The sequence below is a fragment of the Pollicipes pollicipes genome, unplaced genomic scaffold, assembly GCF_011947565.3.
Source record: "Pollicipes pollicipes isolate AB1234 unplaced genomic scaffold, Ppol_2.1 Scaffold_3447;HRSCAF=4054_pilon_pilon_pilon, whole genome shotgun sequence".
NCBI lineage: Eukaryota > Metazoa > Arthropoda > Thecostraca > Pollicipedomorpha > Pollicipedidae > Pollicipes > Pollicipes pollicipes.
The window spans coordinates 35,953,604-35,975,891 of record NW_023596297.1 but is presented as its reverse complement, the minus strand read 5'-3'; the positions used below and the strand labels follow the sequence as shown (position 1 = coordinate 35,975,891).

Sequence of the window (22,288 nt, the reverse complement as noted above, 5' to 3'; positions counted from 1 at the left end):
CTAGAACGCGAGGCTAAGCGCTTGCCTCCTGAGCCCAATACAAGCCAGCCAACTCGTGGTTTTCTTTAGGCCTTGAAAGCCATCATACTTTGCCCATCTGCTGCGATGCAGGAGCATCCAGCGTCCTTGCGCAAACTGCATCCTAAACATGCCGCTTTCTGACGTTTACATGAGATGAGATTTCCCATTTTAGACTCGACCGTAAACCTGCAGCAATCCCCGTTTTGAGAACGACGACATTTTCAAGAAGACCGATGCCACTAAGCTTTAGATAGTGCGGATAGTGGGGCCCATGCCAGCGGCTAAACACCTGCGTTAAATTCAGCAACACTTCCACCTGCGCCGAATTCAGCAGCCACCCAGTAAGGCACACTGGAGCGTATGCTGGAATGGAGTTGCAAGCGTACGAAGTGTACCCGCAGGCAGCTGAGAAAACGCGCGGAATTCGGTTGCATGTCGGCATGCAAGAAAATAGTGGCGCCCCATGCATAGAAACATATTGTTTGCTGATTCTCCTCCTATCTTGATCTATTTTAGTGGCATAACAGCTTCATCAAAGAAATTGATAAATCCTGACGGGCACGGCTATCTTCAAGAGAGGAGTGAATTTGGCAAAAAGCATGACATTTATTAGGTGCGCGAAATGCTAGTGAATAACGTGATGCTCGGTTCCAGGACTTCACTTGTAAAGAGAACACACCTTATTTTACAAACATTGCCATCCCTGCAACACTTGACAGTGTCTGGTTTTCTTCCTTTTTTCACTTCCATTCCAATTCCTTTACTTCCATATCTTTACGGAATGATCGAGACAAGGTACTAGTATCACGGATGGAAGAATTGTTCAGACTATGGTCCTTCCTCGTCTGACGTGTTAGCATGTACACATGTCTTATGGGCAGACCTATATACAGACGCATGTGCACACATACATAGATGAGAACATGTAGACGTGGGCATGGCTGAAAGCCAAACACTAGCCAGTCGTCCTCAGGACTCCACAACCCCCGACGACGTCCGGGGATCTAACTAGTCAAAACATTATTTACACACCAGACGAGGGTAAAATCCGAACAATTCTTCCATTTGTGCTTCTTTTCCATGTTGGCGGCAGACGTCTATCATGTAAAGAGCACACTGTGTGATGTTCTTCAAGGTCCCTATGAGGTGCATGACCACCATCTCCTGTTCTTACCCAGTCTTGTGACGTAACAGCCACATCAAAGCAGTAAATTCCTCGTGACTGGTAGGCTCGCCGCATGATGCGTGAATGTGGCTCATATTCCAATGGGTGTATGTTTGGCATTGTAAAACGCTCACAATGCTTCTCCAATACTATATTGAGCTGGAGTATAACATAGCAAAAGAGCAACGTTAAAAATGGGGCTATCCCAGCACATCATATCACTGAGTGCCAGCGTGAAAAGCAATAACACTACCCCTCTGTGCGTGGTTTACACTAAAGATCCTATAGAATTATATGCTTGCAGTTAACTGCATTGCCGTAGTAGACAATGAAGAACACCTACCACAGGTTTGCTTGTGTTTCATTGTTCGATTGTATGAGATCCATATTCGTAAATGCCCGCACTGGAGGGCCAACAAAACAACAGCGGACACCAGGGTAGATGCCCTTTCGGAAATACACGCTGTTTTACACCAGCGTGCCAGCGAAATGACCATCGACGTATGCCCAAATATTGCATCAGTCGACGAAACGAAGTGACAAAAGCACACGTCAAACTCATTTCCGCTCAATATATTTGCACCGTCTTCACAACTGAGGTGGTTCTACGAGACTCCATCAGTCAACCGGTTGTACACTTCAGCCCGTCTGCGACCCCTTAAGCACGGCACCGGTGCAGCGCTCGTCCCCCCCCCCCCCTCCCCACCCCCACCCCGCCCGCCGCCTCGCAATGCCCTGGCCGTCGTGGCGCGCGGCGCCGTCACACGAGCGTGTCCAGCACGTAGCCGGCGGCAGCCTCGTCACTGCTGCTGTGTAGCGAGCTCAGGCCTGTGTCCGAATTGGAATCGCCGTCAGCGCCGGACAGGTCCTTGTGCGGCGCGGGCGGCGCTGTCCAGCGCGGCTCGGGCGGCGCCCCGCTCGGCAGGGCGGCCACGGCCAGCCGCTCAGCGAGCAGCCGGCTCGTCTCGCCGTCGACGGCGTCCAGCTCGCGCTCCAGCTGCTGCACGTGCCGCCGCCGCTCAGCTATCACTCGCTCGCACTCGGCCAGCGCTCGCTCGTTGCGCTCGATCTCGGCCGTCTGGCGCGCGCAGAGCGCGGCGAGGCGCGCCACCTCGTGCCGCGCCGCTGCCAGCTCGCGCTCGTCCGGCGCCGGCTCGCGCTCGTCCGGCGCCGGCCCGGCGGCCGGTGGCCGCGCGTCGGCGGCGCGGCGCGCGCGGTGGCCGAGCCGCAGCGCCGCCTCCTCTTGCTCGGCGATGCGCCGGTTGAGCTCGACGATACGTTCGAGGTAGTGCAGCGTCTGGCGCAGGTCGGACACGGCCTCCTCTTCGCTGACGTCGCGCGGCGCGTCGCCGGCGTCGGCGCCCAGCTCGGCGCCCACGCCGCTGTCGTGACTTGCCTTCTCTGCCTCGGCCGGCTCCCCGTCGCGGAGGTACGTGCGGAGCAGGTAGTCGGACCCGAGCTCGTCCTCGCGCATGCGGTGCATCTTGTGCTCGTAGTAGCCGATCAGGTCCTCGCGCTCGTGCAGCCGGCGCAACTGCGCTGCGATCGTCTCGCCCTGTACCAGGATTGTCTGCATGAGCCGCTCGACCACGTCTGCGCGCGCCGCACCCTCATCGTCGGCGGTCGGCGCCAGCTTGCGCGGGTGCACCGCCTCCAGGCTGCTGGAGCTGCGCCACCGGTGGCGCGAGTGCCGCCGCCTCGGCGTCTTCACCTCCTTCGGCGTCAGCGGGCTGAGCCGCTTGAGCGTGAAGCGCACTTCGGCCGTATCCTCCCCCCAGGTGCGCCACACCTTCTGGATGCGCGCGCCGGCGTCCAGCGGCCGCTCCACCTGGCGCCAGCGCTCGACGATGGCAAAGGCGCGGAGCTCGGAGTCGTGCGGCGGCGCCTGCAGACGGCGCTCGGTGGTGAGCAGGGCGCGCACCAGGTCGCCGCAGGTGGTGCGCCGACCCACGCCCGTCACCCACTTCTCCACGCCGTTCACCCACACCGGGATCTCGCAGGTCATCGTCATCTGAAACGGACACGGCGGCCGTCAGAGGGCGCGTGGCGCTTCAGCGAGGCGGCGGCGCCATGGAGGGTCAGGGCGTCCCAAAGGCCAGACGGGTGTAGGGGGCCAGAGCATGTGGGGCAGCTTAAGAAGAGGCGCATGGGGTGCTGAGAGACCAATGAGGCCTCAGGGACATGGAACGACAGGTGGAGCTTGGGCGCCACGCGTGGCACGGGTGGAATCACCAGCTGGAATGATGGAAGAGGCTCAGGCCTCAAGGAGGCGCACGCACGGCCGAGTGGGTGCTGATGACGAAACAACACAGTCAGCACGCTCAGGCTCAATCAGCGCGACGACTGAACGGCAGGCTTTTGTCGGCGCTCGAGACTCGCTGATGGCAGTAGCATTAAACACAGGCCTATGAGGTGGCAAACGCCACAATTTCGTGAGGATATTGATTAAGCGTATGGGGAAAATCAGCCAAACAAGTAGCCGACTGCTGCCGGAGGTGGGATTACTGTAATAACCTGACAGATTTTTTACACAATGCAGATACTGTTAAGGTAAATAATAATGTGACCTAGCACACATGCCCTCATGAATTATTCGGCTATGACGATGCAAATAGCAGGACCAAAGTTGCTCAATACCCACGTCCACATTCTCTTGCTCAACTGGCTGGCGCGGATAAACCGGCACCAAAAGACAACCGGATTAATGAGCGGCGTGAGGAGGACGCAGTGTTCTGCACTCTAGAGGCTGAGGTGCAGCTGATATACCGCACGTCGGCGTGTGTGGCGGGCCGCGCCGGCTGTCAGGCCCTGGCTCGGCGCGCGTCAGTCACACCTCTCGCCAGCCGCGAAAGGCCCGTCTGCCGGCGCTGAGAGTGGCACTGCATTCCGGCGGCCTTCACTTTCGCACGGCACCGGCGGCTGCCGAAACGGGTGGGCCGGCGCCGGCGGCCGCCGTAAACCATCCGCGACCTTGTTAACGGCGCCCCAAACCGCTTCCCATCGACTACTGTGCGAGATAAGATCGCGCCCTTCCCGCGAACGTACCGGTCCAATTTGCGCCCAGCCTTTGGAGCGGAGGCGGCCGCGCCACCGCCGTCACCAGATTACAGGGTCCGGGGACCGGTGAGACAGCGGCGGCCGGCGCATGCACGCTCCGGGGCCGTGGCCTCGCTCGGGACTGAGGAGTGTATACACGCAAACACATACACATCCCTGCGCTGCCGGGTCATCGGTCGGCCGGTAATCGGCAGGCGGCGCCCCTTTCTGGGGCAGCGCCGCCCCGGAAGACGGAGTGGTGCGGCCAGCCGTTTCACGAGCTGTGAAGTGATTAGGCGCTTCGACTTTCGCGCGCTGAGACTGAGTAAAAACATGATCGTATTCAGTACAGGCATATAATTTTGGCCTATCGGCTGGTTCTCGCCATCTTACCTCTGAATTTAGCGTAATCTACGCGCTCTGCAGCATCGCACGCATGCTGTGAACGGGTTGTTCTCTCCCGACAACGGATATCAACGAAAGTCCTTGCGTGCGTCTAAACCATGTACGCAAACCCTTCATTTGCATCATGCCAAAGACAGATCAACTAGTTGTTTGCTATCTGTTTCAGTTTTTAACAAGGTGATAAACGACCGTGCCCACAATGTAATATAACTCGTCTTTTACCCGTTTGGCCGCATTTCTCACGCAGCAAACTGCAGAAAGCAGTGCCGGCTACCAGATACAAATGACTAAACGGCATAAGACTGGCACGATAGGGCCCACTAGGCTTCAAAATGATACAATTGGGCGCAAAATGACCGCGGCTGTCGACGCGCCCTTAAGCCCAAATATCGACAACTACCAGGCTCCTTACTGGGTGAATGCTTGCGGTGTTCTTGCAAGGAAGCATGTAATGTCCTGATAACATATCAGAGACAGCATTGAAAGTGACAAGTCGAAAAATCGCACACGAACATATATCCAGTTCTAGTCAACAGTTTGAGTAGGTGTGCAGAGCTTGGAAAGGAATCACCTGACAGCAGCTTAGTAACAACGGTTTCCCATCCGTCTTCGGGACACTCAAGTCCTTCTGCCTCCATACATTCGACAGAATGTCCTGTCATTGCTCGGCCCGACGTCCTCGTCCTTGCCCATGCTGTAGCCTGCACGCCTTCCACTACGCCTCCCCTCAACTGTGGCCATCAACCACCTGTTGCACCAAGTAACGTCTCGCCCATCTGGAAGCCCACCTCCGGCTGCTCCGGCCATCCGCCACCGGCTCATCTGGCACCGCTATCGCCACCATCGCGCTGATGGAAGTAGAATCGACCCGGTAATGCGCTTAAAGCGGACCACGTCTGCCGGCTCATTACTGCCGCGTGCGGGCGGGCCGTCCGGGCGAACGGGGCGGGCCCGCCCCGCCGCCGCCCCGACCGCCCGGGCGCCGCCCGCCCGCGGCACGTCAGCTTCGAGTTCGCCGGCCAACCAGCCGGGTGTCTGAAGACATCGCGGGCAGTGTCTCAGGCCGTCCCTCTACATGTCTGGAACCTTCCCTGTACATGTCTCGAGCCGTCCTGTACAGTGTCTGGGGTCGTCCCGGACAGTGTCTGGAGCCGGCCCAGGCAGTGTTTAAAGCCGCCCCGGGCAGTGTCTGGCACCGTCCCGGGCAGTGTCTGGCGTCGTCTCGGGCAACGTCTGGCGCCGTCCTGGGCGGCGTCTGGCGCCGTTCTGGGCAGTGCCTGGCGCCGTCCCGGGTGGTGTCTCGCGCTGTCCCAGGCAGTGTCTGGCGCCGTCCTGGGCAGTGTCCCGGTGAAGGCCTTGGCCGCGAGGGCGGAGCGGCCCACATGAGCGATAATCGCCTGTCAAACCGCCGTAATAATGACCAATGGAAAACCAACACATCAATATTCGGCCGGCCGGCTGGCGTCCGTCAGGAGCGGTGGCGGCGGCGCGCGCCGGCCGCCGCCGCCGCCTCCGCGTGACGCGACGTGACGCGTCACGGTCGCGGGGCCCGCCCCGCGCGGCCGCCACGCCGCCGCCTGGCACACGAGAGCCATGTTTTATCGGCCGCCGATTATCCCAGCCGGCTGCAAACGGCGACTGAATGGGCCGCGCTGTTCGCGATAACAGCACTTGGCTGCTCTTTACCGGCCGTGTGAGGTCAGCAACGACACGGACGCCACGCGCCGGGGAGAGGCGAGGCGGCGACCACGGTGCCACCCACGGCGCGCACCTGCACCACGCGGGGCCGGCCATGGGCGCTCAACAGACACGTTAAAGGTGCCAGTGATAGCTCGCAGGAGGTGCGTAGTGTAGGGGGGGGGGGGGGGGGGGTCGCAGCCTGGTCCGGATGGTGTCCGGGAAGGCTACCGTGAGCAGTACAGGAGCATCGTGCCATGCCCTCTCCACCCCGTGTAAAGTACCCTGACGGCCGGCCCATCGCCGGATGGCCTCTGCGTCGCCCCGAGAGCAGCCAGCGGCGGCCTGGCGCTGTCCAGTTCCTCTCGAGGAGCGCCTCAGCGCCGTCAGTGACGCCGGCCGCCACCCATCTGTGGGCTCGGCCCGCCGCGACGCGACAAAGCGCCGTGGCGTGAGTCGGCCGTCGCCGTGCGGCCTGAAAGACGCCCCGCGGCGCGCTCCCAGCCGGCCGGCGCCTCCCTTCCGGCTGTTCTCACTGGAAGTCCTGCTGCAGTCACGCCGCTTCCGGCTCGGACGCGGCGGACGCGGCGCGCGGTCACCGCCCGCACACGCCGCGATGCCAGCGCGTGACGGGTCATGACCGCGCCATGACGACGCCGCGTCACCCGCAGCCGCCGGTGCAAATCACGGCGCGGCAGATATGACAGCGGCGGCACCAACTTCCTCTGATTTTTTCCTGATTTTTGCAAATTTTCATTGGAAGATGCTCGTTTTGGCGGCAATACCACACCAACGTTCTGAACGTCCTCCACCGCGCTCACGAGACGTGTGAGCCGCGAAGCCGATCAGAATGCCACCCCGGTCGCGCTGGAGGCCACCTGATATGCAGGCAGGCGGTGCGGTGGTCCATGTATGTGTCTGCGGTGCACGGGTTCAGCATGATGGGCGACAAACCGCTGCAATGCCTGACACGTTGACGGAGTCCTTCGACCCTGGCCACTCCGTCTCTCTGACGCGCCCCGTGTGTCCAGACATCTATTCCATTCGTGCGACAGTCATCTATTCTACGTGCGACCACTGGGAAAGAGCGAACTGGCGCGAAACAAGCTGGTGAGTGCTTTAGCTAAGCGGCCTCGAATGATGCAACAAATCGTTGTCCGGTTGTTCAGTAGCTCTTCAGGGCTCAGAGCCCACTAGCAGGCAATGTTTTTTTTCGGAACTAATACGACGATCCATTAAACAGAGCGAAATGCATGCGATGCTTTAGTACTCATAGGACTTAAGCCACTGGGTTTAAGTCTGACTTCCCACAGTGCCGAGCGCGCCCAGGACCCGGCGGCCCAGGTGAGGCCGCGCTTCAAAGCTTCGCCGTCGTTACTGGGATGCGCTTACACAGGTAAACCCGGCCGTCGGCCGCGTAACCGTGACGCTCTGTTCGGACCACATAACGGCCGCCGGCGAGCTGCGTAATTTGAAGATGATGACTGTCTGTCGGTACGGCAGCAGCGGGGCCCGGCGGCTTGGGATATCAAAGCGTCATAAAGTGCTCCGCAGCCAAAGAAAACGATAACTATTTGCCAATGTGCTCGTCCTTTTCGTGTGGCTGATCTGAAAATGTGTTCCCTTTCCCCTCTAGTTCTTGTCCTCCCCTTGGCTATATCATTATGGTTCACTACCAGTACAAACGAATGTTTGGTTTCTGTTTGTTTTAGCCTTCTCATCCACTGCGATTACTCCCCTCCGTGTCTATACCTCTCCACATCTCCCGGTCTCTCTCTATCTCTCCCTCTCTCTCTCTCTCTCTCTCCCTCCCCCCTCTCTCTCTCTCTCTCTCTCTCTCTCTCTCTCTCTCTCTTTCTCTCTCTCCTCTCTGTCTTCCCCTCCACCCCCTTGCAGATGATGGGGCCACCCAGGCCGCGCTCGACACGCGCCGTCTGCACGGCTAGCCCCCTCCACCTTCCACCACCCATCTAAATCCCAGCGAATCGCCGCCCCGCCCGTAACTCCCCACGTGCGTATGCAGGACCACCGCTCCAGGCGTGCAGCCTGGCCGTGGGCGGGCCACGTTAGGCGCCACGTACCACCCGCGTAAGTGGCGGCCCTCGGCTGGAGACGCGGCACTGCCTCACGTTCTGCTCGGGCTCCCGCCGGAGGTCAACTTTGCAGTCCGTGACTCCCGAGAGAACCCCAAGGGAAGCTGGCCGCCCGGCTTCGGCGGGGGACACACGGCGCGTGCATCGCGGTCGCCGCCAGTCAGCTTATGCTAATGCAATCACCCGAGGTGTCGACGCCGAGGTGGATGGTTATCGCGGGGCGGCGCGGGCGCCCCCGACTTTCCAGCACGGCCGACGCGGTGCCGCGCGCTGCAGGCCCGCACTGCCTCCGCGTCGGCGAGCGGTCGACCTTCTCGCACGGATTAGCCGCTTTTTGCTCGGCCAGCTCTTATTTTCACCGGCGGCGGTCGGCGCGCAGCCCGGCAACGCATCGCGATGCTATCGGCGAACGCGAGCTGCACGTGCGCAAAAGACGATGTAGTCTGCTTGTAACGGGGAATTTTTGCCGTGGACGCTCCATATGCAACGCAAAAACGCATCGACACCCGCTGCTGTATATAAACGAGGCGTGTGTGAACGGAGTGTCAGACCCGGGTCCGTGGACTATTACTGGTTTGTTTACCGGCTGCTTGATTGCAGCTGAGCCCCGCCGCACGCGGTGCAGTGAAATGCACAACCGAGAGATGATGCTTACAACTCGCGGTAATATCTTCAAGAGAGTACACTCGTAACATCCATCAAGGCGCCAGACAAGATCAGCGCAGGCCCTCAGAACGCGACCTTCACAGTCAGAAGCAGTCAACAAAGCACACCTGCCGGATTAGCCGTAATCCGAGCAAGCGTAAACAAGAGGCGTCTAACGGCCCGTCTGACGTCCTTTCAGCAGAAACATCGGCCGGCCAGTCGGCTGGCAGCGAGATGCTGACGTCGTCTCGCCAAGAACAGGCCGGCTCGAAGATCTCCGACCGGGTTTAAGGCCAGACGAGGGTGGTCCGTCGCACGGCTTTGAGGCAGGTGATGGTGGGGTCTGCTGTAGCTTGATTGCCTGATCGACAGCAAAACGGTAAGACTGACCAGCTTGTCGACAGCTGTCTCTCGATACCTTAGTATCCGCTCGGGCTAAAGTCGCGGCTGAGGGAGTGACGAGTAGGCGTAAGCACATCAAAAACAAGCCTCCGTTGAGGGTCAAACAGCAACCGCCTCCAAGCCGACACAGGACGCCGTACTTGGCAACCCAATAGCTCATGTGCTAGTACCATTTGGTGCTCATGTTTTCAGATCGGTCCGGTGCAGCACACGAGCAAGAATGACGAACCGAGCAGGCGATGTGCTGCCGGTCAGGAGCGATCTCTCGGTCTGGCCCGCGACCAGGGGCCATGTGGCCTGCTCACTGAGAACAGCAGCTGCTACGTGCCACGAGATCAAGCTCCGACGTCGCATGGCCGCAGATCACGAGCCAGGCCGGCCGACAATCGCGGCTTGGACTCTCGCCGGACATTAGCATATGTGTCGCCCCGCAGCGACAGGCCGAAGCCGATCACCGATCGCCGATCGGCCGGCAGGCTGGGCTCTGTTGCGGACAGCAAGGTGCGGTTGAGCTCCTGAAGCGGACACATGGGAGTGCGCTGCACTGGCGGCACTACACGTGTCGGCGGCATCGCGAGTGGACTCCGAGCGAGTAATTACAAGCGTTTGCAAGATCAGCTGCCGGGAGTTAAAGACAGTAATGGGTTTCCTGTTTGATCATAATCTTTGTTTACGTACAACTCACACCTGGCCACCATAGGAACGGCACCACAAACACCACTGAACAATCCGCATTATCGTTACTGGCGATGTGTGGTACGCATTCGTCTGTTTTCATGAATTTGTTTTTCCGTAGCGCTTAACGCTGGCCTACATCGATTGCCCTAGTCGAAATAAAATTTACCACAAATTAAGGAATACAAGATCCGTGTCTAAAACTTTGCTTAGGTGCTAGTCGTACCTAAGCTAAAACCCAAACCATCACGGCCAACCAGTTACATCTGCAGAGACTGACGGGCTTCTCGGCGCATCTCCGCCGGCCGCGTTCATCCTGGTCTGTACTGGCCGATCGAGCCGGCTCGATCCCGGCGGGCCTGCGCTCGAGGAGCCACCGCTCGGCTGCGTTCCACGTGCCCCGAGCGGCCGGCGCTGCGTGGGTCGTCTGACCCCAGCCGCCTGCTCCTCCTCCTCCTCCTCCTCAGACTCGGTCAAGTGATCGCGCGGCTCTGTAGAGCGCCTAGGCGTCGGCAGGCATGGGCTGACCATCACACATGGGAACGAGCTGCCGCCTCTGCAGCGGTGAGAGGGCTGATGCAAATGCCTGTTCACTTTGGTCATTATAGGGTACAAGTATTCTGTGTTGATTCTGATGTACGGAAAAACTTCTATAGGCATAAACATGTTCAAAAACAATGGAGGGAGGGTACGACTCCTGTTTCCATGCCGGACTACTCATGCCGTTGCCTTATCATATGATTTGTAGACAAATGTTAGCGAGCATGATAGTAGACAAATGTAAGCGAGCATGATATGTTGCCGACGCCGCCACGATACAGCAGATAGACGCTGGAATGTTAATCCAGTGGCAGTAGGCATGAGTCCAGGAAACTGCTTTTTGGCTTGGCAGGAATACAAGTCGGCTGGTCCATAAAATGGGATGACCTTGTCAAGGCATTGCAAGGCAAGGCTGAACACTTTCGAGGTTCCATCCGACCATAAAATCCCCATTAACAATTATATATTCCAGTGCAATTGTACTACCTGTATTCACCACGCAGATGTACCGTTCAGTCTTCAGCGCGCAGCAATTGTACCCTGAGTGGTCATCGTTTGATGTGCTAACGGGGCCTGCATCTACGGAAACGAACCATTCGCAGTTAAGTTGGGAAAAAATGTGCGAAAATAATGAGCATTTCCATCGCTGATGGTCAACATTATCGGATGACGGAGACCAGCGAGCAAACATCGCCAGAGTTGGGCGACAGTGATCAGCTGCGGTGGCGGAGGAGCTTCGGCACCCATCGTCGCAGTGGTACCACTCCAGCGCGCGGTGGAAAACCAGGCCAGCGGGCCGCTCCATCACCGTCGCGAGGCTCTCGTCTGACAACGGGCGCTCACGCCAGGAACACCGGGCGCGGCGGCGATACACCACAGCCACAACCGCCGGCGCGGCTGCGAAGTCTGCTCGAGTGCGGCTCCTGACAGCCGCCTGGCTGGTGGCCCGACGGGGAAGACGCCGCGTTTCTTGACGATCGTCTGGATGAGGCCCGTGAGGAGAGAGCCGATCGCGAGAGAAGCAGGCCATAAGTACAGCAGAGGATCCCTCCCAGAGGATTCGCACCCAAGTCAGACCTCACTCTAAGACCACCTGAAATGTTCTCGCTCCTGTTCCGCTGGAGCGGGACGATGTGTGACAGCGCAGACTGTCCGGTCCGGCAGGGCCCTCTGTGACAGCGTGACCCGGCGCGCCGCCGCGGGGGCGGGCGCGGCGGCCGGCGCCGGCGGGGGTCCGCGCCGCCGCGGCCCGTTACGGCGGCCGGCGGGCGGAGGCGCGCCGCGCCCCACCAGCCAGGACACCGCGCCGTTCTGGGTCACCGACCTGGTAACCCGGCCGGGCCAGGTGGCGGCACGCGCTCTCAGCCGAGAGGAGTCGGTCGCCTCCGCCGCCGCCGCCGCCACTGCCGCCGCCGCCGCCGACGAAGACGATGACGACGACGACGACGACGATGATTACGTCCGCGCGCACTGAAGACATTTTGCAAAAGATGGTCCCCGACCTGGCTCGCAGAGAGCGCCGCGTGACCGCACGATGATGGCCGCAGGCGGAGCCGGCCGTGGCCGTGTGACGTCACGACAGAGGAGGGTCCGACGGCAGCGCGTTTTTTTTGGTGCGTCGGGTAGCAATTAGGTCCGGTGGCGGGCACTCCGGACGGCTGCGTCAGGCTCGCTGCGGGGGATCGGGCCTCTGAGATGAGGCGCGGCAGAGCAGACGGGAGGCCCTTCGTCTAAGTCGGTGCATGTTGTGACGGACTTGCACACGACTATCGGAGACATTATCAAATAACAAGCGCCTGCACGGCAGGGCTCGCTCGGGGGAAGATTACCTGGATTCTTACCTACTCTCAGGCGGATTGAGGGGGTGATTTCTGAGTGATGCCATTACCCCGTGCCCGGGAGATACAACGCATCCGCGTTTGAAATGATCATAAATCTTGTCGCCGATGACGGAGATTCCTTTTTACGGACCGGAACTCATTTCGCCTGCTTGGGTCCAGATTTCGAAGTCTGTCCCAACGAATTTTGAGGTCTGTTCCAACGGATTTCGTACCGCGCGCCGCGGCGCCGCGCGCTCGGGACACATAATAAACGATGTTTCGCTTTGCATATACGTTATAACACGACATATCTTTGAGCTCATATTGTCGAACAGCTCGGTTGGTGGCCTACACTAAACGGCGAGTCGTGCTGAGAAAAGGCGTTACGGAACGCAAGCGGGCCCGATGGCAGCAAAGGAGAGAGGAGAGAGAGAGAGAGAGAGAGAGAGAGAGAGAGAGAGAGAGAGAGAGAGAGAGAGGAGAGGAGAGAGAGAGAGAGAGAGAGAGAGGAGAGAGAGAGAGAGAGAGAGAGAGAGAGAGAGAGAGAGATGAGAGAGAGAGAGGAAGAGAGGATAGAGAAGAGAGAGAGAGAGAGAGAGAGAGAATAGAGAGAGATGATAGAAAGGAGAGAGAGAGGAGAGAGAGAGAGAGAGGAGGAGAGAGAGAGAGAGAAGAGAGAGAGAGAGAGAGAGAGAGGCCTAGCTGGGAGACTTGTGTCAACGTCGGAGGAGGCCAAAGCAGGCAGGCTCACCAGTGAGGAAAGAAAGGCTCACCAATGAGGGAACCAGGCGAGCACGAGATCTGGCCAGAATGGCCGAACAGAGAAGGCCAGCGAACTCGGAGGCCAAAGCCCCACAAGGAAGAGGCCACCAAGGCGAGCAATCGGCCGAAGGCCGAACCACATCCGAAAACATAATAAAACGCAATTGGTGCTTACAGATGACCGAACTAACTATTGCATGGGCAAGCATCATAACATTTGCGAAACGTTCACGAAGTAAAGCGTTCGTCGGGTCATTAACGTACAAGTGTACGTGTTTCTGAGCGAAATGACGAGTGAATCAACAAAGCTTGTGAACTAGACGAGCAAAATTCTCACTTTATGAGAAGATGAGGAGGTTAAGTTAAGAAAAGAGCCTTGCAGACCGCAGAAACGTAAAAAATGTGCATAAGGTGATGCATGCAGCAAGCATACGGATGTCAGGCCATTGCAGTAGTATGGAACATAAATGGCATGACTAACTGAACATTCCTGGTGAAAAGCGCAATCTCACAAGAAAAAATCATCGTTAAAAGAAATAACTTTGACCCAGAGTTTCGTGGCCGTAACAGGCTCCGTAGTCCGGTTGAGCAGCAGTGCATAAAGCGATGCGGGACTAACTGACGAGCCGTTTGTGCTGGCCAGAAAAAGACCGCCTGCGTCATTGTTAACCACCCCTGCCGTCGTTACGAATACGGCATCTTAATCAAAACCGTTTGAAGGTTGTAGACGGGGTTGCCCCAAAAAGTTATGCTTAAAGTAACGTCGGCGGATGACGGGCATGCACCTGTACCTGCTACTCAGGAGCGTACGCACATGGGAACTCTCTGGGGCATGTGCCCCCGTCTCCCCTTGTCATGTTTATGGCATGCATTGATGTATACGTGACTGAATGCTGTCATTTCAAAATTTCAGGTAAAAACACAAGGATCAGAAAATCTTGACATGCTACGCCATTGTACAACATGCAAGAAATTGAGCGCGCCCAGTGCATTTTGTGTAGTTCCCCACATTGATACATTTTGTGTAGTTCCCCACATTGATACATTTTGTGTAGTTCCCCACATTGATACATTTTGTGTAGTTCCCCACATTGATACATTTTGTGTAGTTCCCCACATGGATACATTTTGTGTAGTTCCCCACATGGATACATTTTGTGTAGTTCCCCACATGGATACATTTTGTGTAGTTCCCCACATGGATACATTTTGCGTACGCCCCTGCCGCACGTGACCTATCTGCCACCCCACACGGTTTCGTTGTCTAGCCAGCGTGATTTGGTATCAACTACTTAGTCTTGCTGCCCGCTACCAGATTTTGTTGTCCTGTCACTGAACCCTGGCGTCGCACCAAAGGGCTTTGTTGTCCCGTCACTGCGATAAGCTATCATTGCGACCCGTCATTGCGGCTGTTCTTGTTGTTGCGTCACTCAGTTTTGCTGTCCGCCAGTGTGCTTGGCTGTCTTGCCACTTTGGTTTTGTTATCTCACCACTTAGCTGAATTTTCTCGCACGTGAGCTTTGTTGTCACCCCCACTAGGATTTTTCGTCTCGTATCTGCCCTGTCCGTTGACGAGGCACAGTAACAGGAAGCAGTTGTATTCTCTCGTCACCAGGCTGCCGTTTGTGGGTTGTGTCGGGGTGCTGCTAGACTCCTCTGGCTGAGATGTGGACAATGTGCACTTGATGTGACCATCTGGGAGAACGCAAGCACGCATTCCGCATCTGTGCCGGTATACAGTTTCTGAAGCTGAGCCCGCAACGGACAAAAGTCTCAGCTGAAACGATTAACCGCCAGCAGACGTGCAGGCGACGCATGCAAACGGAGACCGCGGGACTGCGGAACCGAGTCACGGCTTCGGCGCCGGGTCAGAACGCCGGAGCAAAGGTCAAGCTCGGCGGAAGGGTCACGGCTGGGGGGCGAGGTCGTGGCTGTTAAGTGGAGCGGATGCAGACAGAGATGTGGCTCTTCCGCAGTGGGAGGGACACGTCTCGCGAATAGCTCTCGTATGGGCCAATCCGTCAGATAATCACAGGTAAACCCTGCATCGGGCTGCTGCCATCCCATACTTTGAACCATAGCGAAAACTCCGAGCACGTCAGTAGCGATCAAAACAGCCCCCACGCGTCCGACCAGACCGTATAAGCACCATCTGGCTTCTGTTTGGAGCTTCTGCCCGAGGAAACTACCTGTCGCGGAGCTGGCCGGCAGCCAGCCAAAGCCACCGTCCATGCGCCAGACCGTCCGACGGCGGCGCGAAAACCGAGCTCGTTCCCCTGTCGGCCTTGGCCGACGCTTACTGCTCGGTCCGGCCGGGACTGAAGAACAGGTATGCGAGTGCAGGACACAGATCGCGACTTGATGTCGAGCGTGACGCACGAACGGCAGTGCCCTCCCCCCCCCCCCCCTACGTCAGCCGTCCGGGGCCGCCGAGTGCCCGGCCAGTCAGCTGGGCTAGCCGAGACCCCTGTGCGGATCAGACCGTGGTGCTGGTTTGCGTGAGTGGCACTCAGTGCTTAGCGAGCTTAGTTACGCTAGAAAGACAAACTGAGGATCTTAAACTTAGCAAAGGATCTGCCTTTCGGAGCACTGCATGTTGTGCGCCGATGTGGTTTGGAAATACCCTCCGACGCCACACAAAGTTTGAGAAATGTTTTGTAAATGCTATGTAGCGCTAGCAAAACATAGATCTGGACCTTAAGGAACGAGAGCTCAGAAGCTGGAGCCCGATGTACTATCACATCAGGTGCTGCTCTTTCTATACATGGCTTATGATGGGGCCGCGTGTGTACACCGAAAATGCTTTGATGATGCAGGCAGTGTGAGGTGTAAAACGGCTTCACAGCTAGCAGCATCGGTGATACATCTGGTTGATGAATCTTGATACAGAAAACGAATACCAGGCTCGGTGCTTCGCATCCTGGCATTAAAGGCTCTGGTAAAACAAGAATTTATCCTTGGGATCCAGGCACGCAGGCACAGTCATTTAAACGATTTATTGAGCTTTACGCAAGTACGAGATGTTGATCGGCTCAAACACGCGAGAGACCTTACGGTAGCAGATCTGCTGTTGTGAGGAGGTGCGTCGCCTACCCAGCGAGGCTTTTTAGGAGAGGAGCTCTGACAACAAGAGAAATTGAGTGAAATTCGATGCAGCATGAATAGTATATGGCTGCCTTTTGTAGCTTAGTATCCCAAAGCCGTGAGAAAATCTCACGAGTAAAGGATGGGAATCTGGCCATCCAGCGATTCTCCACTGATATCGACTTCGGTACAGTGATCTCACCGATGCAAAAATGTCAGCACAATGCTTAGATATGCGTACGCAACCGCGGCGATCCTAAACCAAGGGATGATTGTCACGGATGCCAAACAGACGCTGCCCAGGAAGCTCGTCTGGCATTGGGAGGAAGAGGCTCATGGTCATCTTAATTCAGTTTTTCCATTTCTTTCCGTGCACTTCTTTGTATCTTTAATATCAAATTTTCCTAAAATGTGGGAGTCCCGACCCCAGCCCCAAATAAAGTACTAGTTTCCGCGCCTGTAGATGACGTCAATGCAAAGACGTAGTTCAAAGACATTGTATATCATGGATACCATGCTGCTGTGACGTAGTCTACCGGAAGTTTTTCCTGTGCTGATTGTAATGTTAGACAAATATTTTCCCTTCCAAAGTATTCATAAGGTGATGTACACGGCGAGCCTGATGTACTGAGATGATGTTACACGGCGATGTTACGCGGCGATGTGATGTTACACGGCGAGCCTGATGTACTGAGATGATGTTACGCGGCGATGTTACGCGGCGATGTGATGTTACACGGCGAGCCTGATGTACTGAGATGATGTTACGCGGCGATGTCACGCGGCGATGTGATGTTACACGGCGAGCCTGATGTACTGAGATGATGTTACGCGGCGATGTTACGCGGCGATGTGATGTTACACGGCGAGCCTGATGTACTGAGATGATGTTACGCGGCGATGTTACGCGGCGATGTGATGTTACACGGCGAGCCTGATGTACTGAGATGATGTTACGCGGCGATGTTACGCGGCGATGTGATGTTACACGGCGAGCCTGATGTACTGAGATGATGTTACACGGCGATGTCACGCGGCGATGTGATGTTACACGGCGAGCCTGATGTACTGAGAGACCTGTTTGTGTTAAACCGCGACGCACGAGTGCGACCCAACAGGCAAGATAGGCTTCCACACCTCCCTAGGCCAAGAACCGGGACCGTGTTAACACAGAAGACATAGGAGACAAAGTGCTTAGGAAACGTTCGAGGTACCGCGCGCCAGTATTATGTAATGCACCGCCAGCCGACATCACATAGCTGACACGGCAGCATTTCGTACGTGCGGCGAGAGCTCATTCGTTGAACGCTAGTACTCTTGGTAGCCGGTAAATCGGGGTCTGACTGTGTTTTTATTTTGAACCTGCATGTTTTTACCTCCTGAACTTTTGACTGGGAGCTGTAATGGCCACGCTCCATTGTAGATGGCCGTATGGAAGTAATACGTACAAACATACATACCTAGTACATACATATATGCACAAAACGGGTCCAGGAGCTTTATCCCCCTTGCTCTCGCTGAACACAGCACAAATAAAAAACCTGGGTTGTATAACAGTTCATCACTAAATAATATCACATAGGAAACATGCGTAAGTACATTAACTCCAATCGGTCTGCATAGCTATTTGCCCGTCTGGAAAATTCTGACACCTACCAACGGCAGAATACGTGGTTGGTTATCGAAGCCCGCAAGTCGTGAGCTAAAGAGGCGGAACTCGTCGCAGGAGAAACGACGGGGTCGAATGAAGGCCGCAGCATAAGACAGATTACTCCAACCTCAAATACAGAAAAGCCGGACAGCCCCAAGCATTTAGTTTGCACTACTAAAACCAACGCCTATCTCGGACTGGATCTCGCCCTCCCGGCCAGCAACAGCCACCACTTGACGGCTTAAACCGCAGCGGCCGGGTTCTCAGAAAACGGCGATCCTCTCTGACGGAGTTATCTTGACGCTGCTCGGCTTCTGCCGACGTCACGTCTTTACGAGAGCCATAATACCCATAACGCGGCGAACTGCAGCGGCGGAATAAACCCGCCAGCCTAAGCCTGGGGCACCATATCGGCGCACCCGTGCACCTGTGAGCCGGCGGCGGCCAGCAAGGACGCCGTCCGGCTGGGGCCTCCGAGAAGCGGCGATACAATCGGGGCAGCAGCGGTCAGATGAGCTTGATCTTGTCCGCACGGTCCGGCCGCACGGAGACGCCACTTTCGCCGGTTCCGGTCGTGGCCAGTTGGCGAGGTCGGGGTCGACGGGGCCTGAGCTGGCCACGCGCATGGTCCGGCACGGTGCGATAGGGCAGAGAGCACAGCCCAGAGCGCAGCCCAGAGCACGCGGAGGACGTCCGAACAGCGGGCTGCCGCGTGAGTGGTCCAAGACCGCTTGGTCGCCCAAGCGGCGCCGCCTCCGGGGGTGCTGGATAATTACCAGACAAAGACTGACACGTTCCCACGTGAACCTGGTGGGCTGGTATTTTTGTCGACGTGGTTGCTGTGAGAACGTGAGTTAGACAAATGACTTGTCCTCACATTTCAAGGGCTGGGAAGTTATGCCCAATCAAGCCGTGTTAAACACTTCATCGTTCAAAGTTACCCAGCCTTGCTTGTAAATCAAGATATCCATAGCACGGGAAGTCACTTCAGGTTATCTTCCGTATCTTAGCCAGGTTATGAATACGTTCCGTAACTTGAGCCATTAGCTAATTAGTCCTCTGCAGCTTACCTTTATTTCGACACTCCGCTATGCCTATGAGGCGCATTAAGATATCTTTAAATTAGCCTCTTATCTCACGAGCCTGGCTTCTGATGGAATGCGGCGAGATAATATAATGAATTGGGATGGCCATTGTGGATCGCAATTTAAAACTTATATCACCGACGGGCGTGAGGTAATGAATTAGCTTGGCCAACGGACTCCGATGACTTTCGGCCATTCGAAGAGAAGGAGAAGCATTCGAATCTTGGTAACGAAAGCAGAACTACGATGATATAACCGGTTAGCAGGCGCAGAACTGCATAGCTTTTGGACGAGCCCCACTTTGCCTGAATTTGTCGCACCATCCTGCCAGAGTCTGGTCGACGAGATTTTACAGCACCGCCTTGGTTAACATGTAAAGCTATTTAAAGATCAAGCTAGCGATTTGTGACGACAACCCGTCCTCGTCCACGCCCGTTAAGCGATCAAGTTTGAGTCAAGGCTAGTTAGTGAAGGAAACTGAAAGTTGACGATCATTAGGCACCTATAAACAGACACGGGTGACATATTTTTGTCCCTTGTTACTCAGACTAAGCCTTAGCCGTCACGAATCGATAGACCACGTCCAAATGCGGTCGTAATCCGCCAGGGAAGGCGCCAAGAAACAAGCCCAAACGGTCGTCAGACCCCGTGCTGTAAGCGACACGGGCATTTTTCCCCCAACATCGAACACGGACCGTTACGCAGCGCCGGTCAAGCCGCGGCAAACCACGTTAGGAAGGCGTCGGGCGGGCGGCCTTCCGCCAGTTATCGGCGAGGCATCTGGCCGCCCGCCCAGCTCTGTCCAGCTCGGGGAGCCTGGGCTGGACGCCGGCCGCCCCGACCGGCCACCGTTTTACCGCTTTGTTTTGCGGCTGGCCGCCGATAGCGATTAGCCTTTTCTTCCGGTTTCTGCTCGGGTGGACCCGGTCACCCCGCCCAGCGTCCGTGCATGGCGACAGGCCTCAACCAGGGGAGCTTCGAGAGGCCACAAACTGGCGCGGACGCTGCACCCAGAGGTCGCCCTCGTGCTTAAAGATAATCCAAAGGAATTCTTGAGGCGGTTTTCAACCACGTATATGCTCTGTCTTAGTCAGCAGTTCCTCCTGGTGACCGGCTCAGCTGTCGCTCGGGCGTTCGCCTTGACCTGCCCGTGACCCGGGCAGGGCGGGGTCGTCACCCCGCCGCTGCCGCCCTGCGTCGCGTCGGGAGCCGACGGACAGGTCAGCCTGGGGTCGGCGAGGTCTGGTCGCGCTGGGAACCACGGCTGGTCCGTTAGCCCGGGCGGCCTGGGACCACGGAACACGATACTCCTGTGTTTACGGAAGCCGGCTGCTGGACATCAAGCGAGGGAGGAGACAGGGAACTCAGCAGCAGCTGACGAGTGGTGTATATAATATTGCAGGGAACAGCAGAGAAAAATTCGAAGGACAGAGCAGTGGCGGAGGATTTGACAGAACAATGGACGAGCGTCAGTTGGAACAGTGAAGGAATGTTTGACGAAATGTCGTGCGGGGAAACTGTCTCGGTGTTTTCTTGGAACACGAAAGCTTGACAGAATGGGTTAAGGAATTCTGATCGTAAAGCATCCATTTGTCAGTTGTTCAAATTGTGTTGGTTAGTTGAAATGCATCTATTTAGGTTACTATGAGCTATAAAAGAAACTGACGAGCACAGGCATTTTACCGTGCCATAAAGTAAGACTAAACGATTCTACATGCCATTTTATGATCTTGCAAAACACATGAAAAGTGTTTTAAAATGCACAGCTCGCTCCCATCTGTACACAGCCTGCTTGAAAGAGTTCTGGTATTCGAGCACTCTTCACAGGTAGCTCACAATGAACGTAGGAGGACAGAAGAAGAGCGGCCTGAGACGAGCACCAGACGGTTTAAAGTAGTTTGAGTCGTGTCAGAATGATCGTGTGCATTTTGGCATGAAGTCAACGAATCAGCGCTATCAACAGGGCGTTCATGTTTTTCCGGCCAGTTCAGGAAGCATCTAGATCTTTCTGAAGAGCATGTCCCGCCCTGTTTTATCCATGTACACAACTCACTGTCATGACTCCTGATATTATCAGGCGGTGATATACCCCCCACGTCGCAAAACACCATGCACGTAGTTGTCCCAACGACCCTTCACTCGATCCATATTTGCCAACAGGACCAACAAGGGAACCGAGCCCGAAAGAGCGAGTAGTGGCCGGCAACAAAGCGAAGGGCATATGTGGTGCAAAAGATGTTCAGGATACACCGGAATTGCTGACTTTAATGAAGCATGTTCAGCGACGATGCACACTCAGCACGCCGTTCCAGTTGAGCAGACGCGAAGGACGTGGCAATGCTCATGTTTGCGCGACAGGCGTGGTTTTTTGCAGATTCCCCTCGGCGGAAGACTGCTTATCAATCCCCACGGCAAAATGTCCTACTCTCAGTGCATGGTTTCCACGGCAAAACATCAATGGTCCCGGTATGACAAGCGATGCTATGCCACACTCGGTCAGATGTTTGTAAGAGCATAGCAATGGTGCCCTCGACCAGCGCGATGACGGGTCACTGCTCGGGAGTGGGAGCGCCGGCCTGTCCGGCTCGTCGCGTTCTGCCGCCAGGCCGGCCGCGCACGTACCGATTTCTGTGATGCCGGGCTGCTCAGATCAGGGCCGCGCGCGATCGCCGCATCTCACGCTTCGATTGCCCGCGGAATTCGGGTGAGCACGAAGATCGGAAGTAGGCCATCCAGTTCTCGCGCGGCATTCGACAGCCGGTGGGCCGGCTCGCTCGCGCCGGCACGTGCGTCGCCTCCGACGGCTGTCGTTGCCGACGATCCCAGGCGTCGCGTTTCCTCGGCAGCACCACCGGCCTCTCACAGCACGGCAACACGGGCGGTGACACGAAGAGCGGGGCGGCGGGGCACCTCCCCCTGGCGGGTCTTACGAGACACTGAACCGGCAGCGGCGCGCGGCCGTCGAGACGGGCCGCGGCGGTCGGTTCATGTACGTGTGCCCCGCCCCGGCGACGGCGCGAGAAAAAGCCCATCCTCCCGGAAATTGATTCGCCCTCCGCCGAGCGCCGGTCGAGTCAGCAAACACGAGGTCACCCGAGCGCTACGCGTTACGTGGGCCGCGTATGCGATTTTGTGAATCGCCAGGAGGAGCTTTGTTTATAGCGGCGAAACTCCAAGCCTAAGTGGGTATTAGGCTTGGGATGCTAATGCTAATAAAGGAGACATTC

The 22,288-nt window shown here is 56.8% G+C and overlaps 1 protein-coding gene across 1 annotated transcript; it reads right to left on the bottom strand.

The window, feature by feature from the left end:
- Window positions 1-1,986: 1,986 nt before the first annotated feature.
- LOC119092503 (ras association domain-containing protein 9) lies at window positions 1,987-21,977 on the bottom strand. Its single transcript, XM_037215464.1, has 3 exons — window positions 21,684-21,977; window positions 2,413-3,197; window positions 1,987-2,014 (listed from the first exon to the last, which is right to left on the bottom strand). Exons 2-3 carry the CDS (start codon window positions 3,195-3,197, stop codon window positions 1,987-1,989), a joined length of 813 nt encoding a protein of 270 aa, XP_037071359.1. The 5' UTR covers window positions 21,684-21,977.
- Window positions 21,978-22,288: the final 311 nt, after the last annotated feature.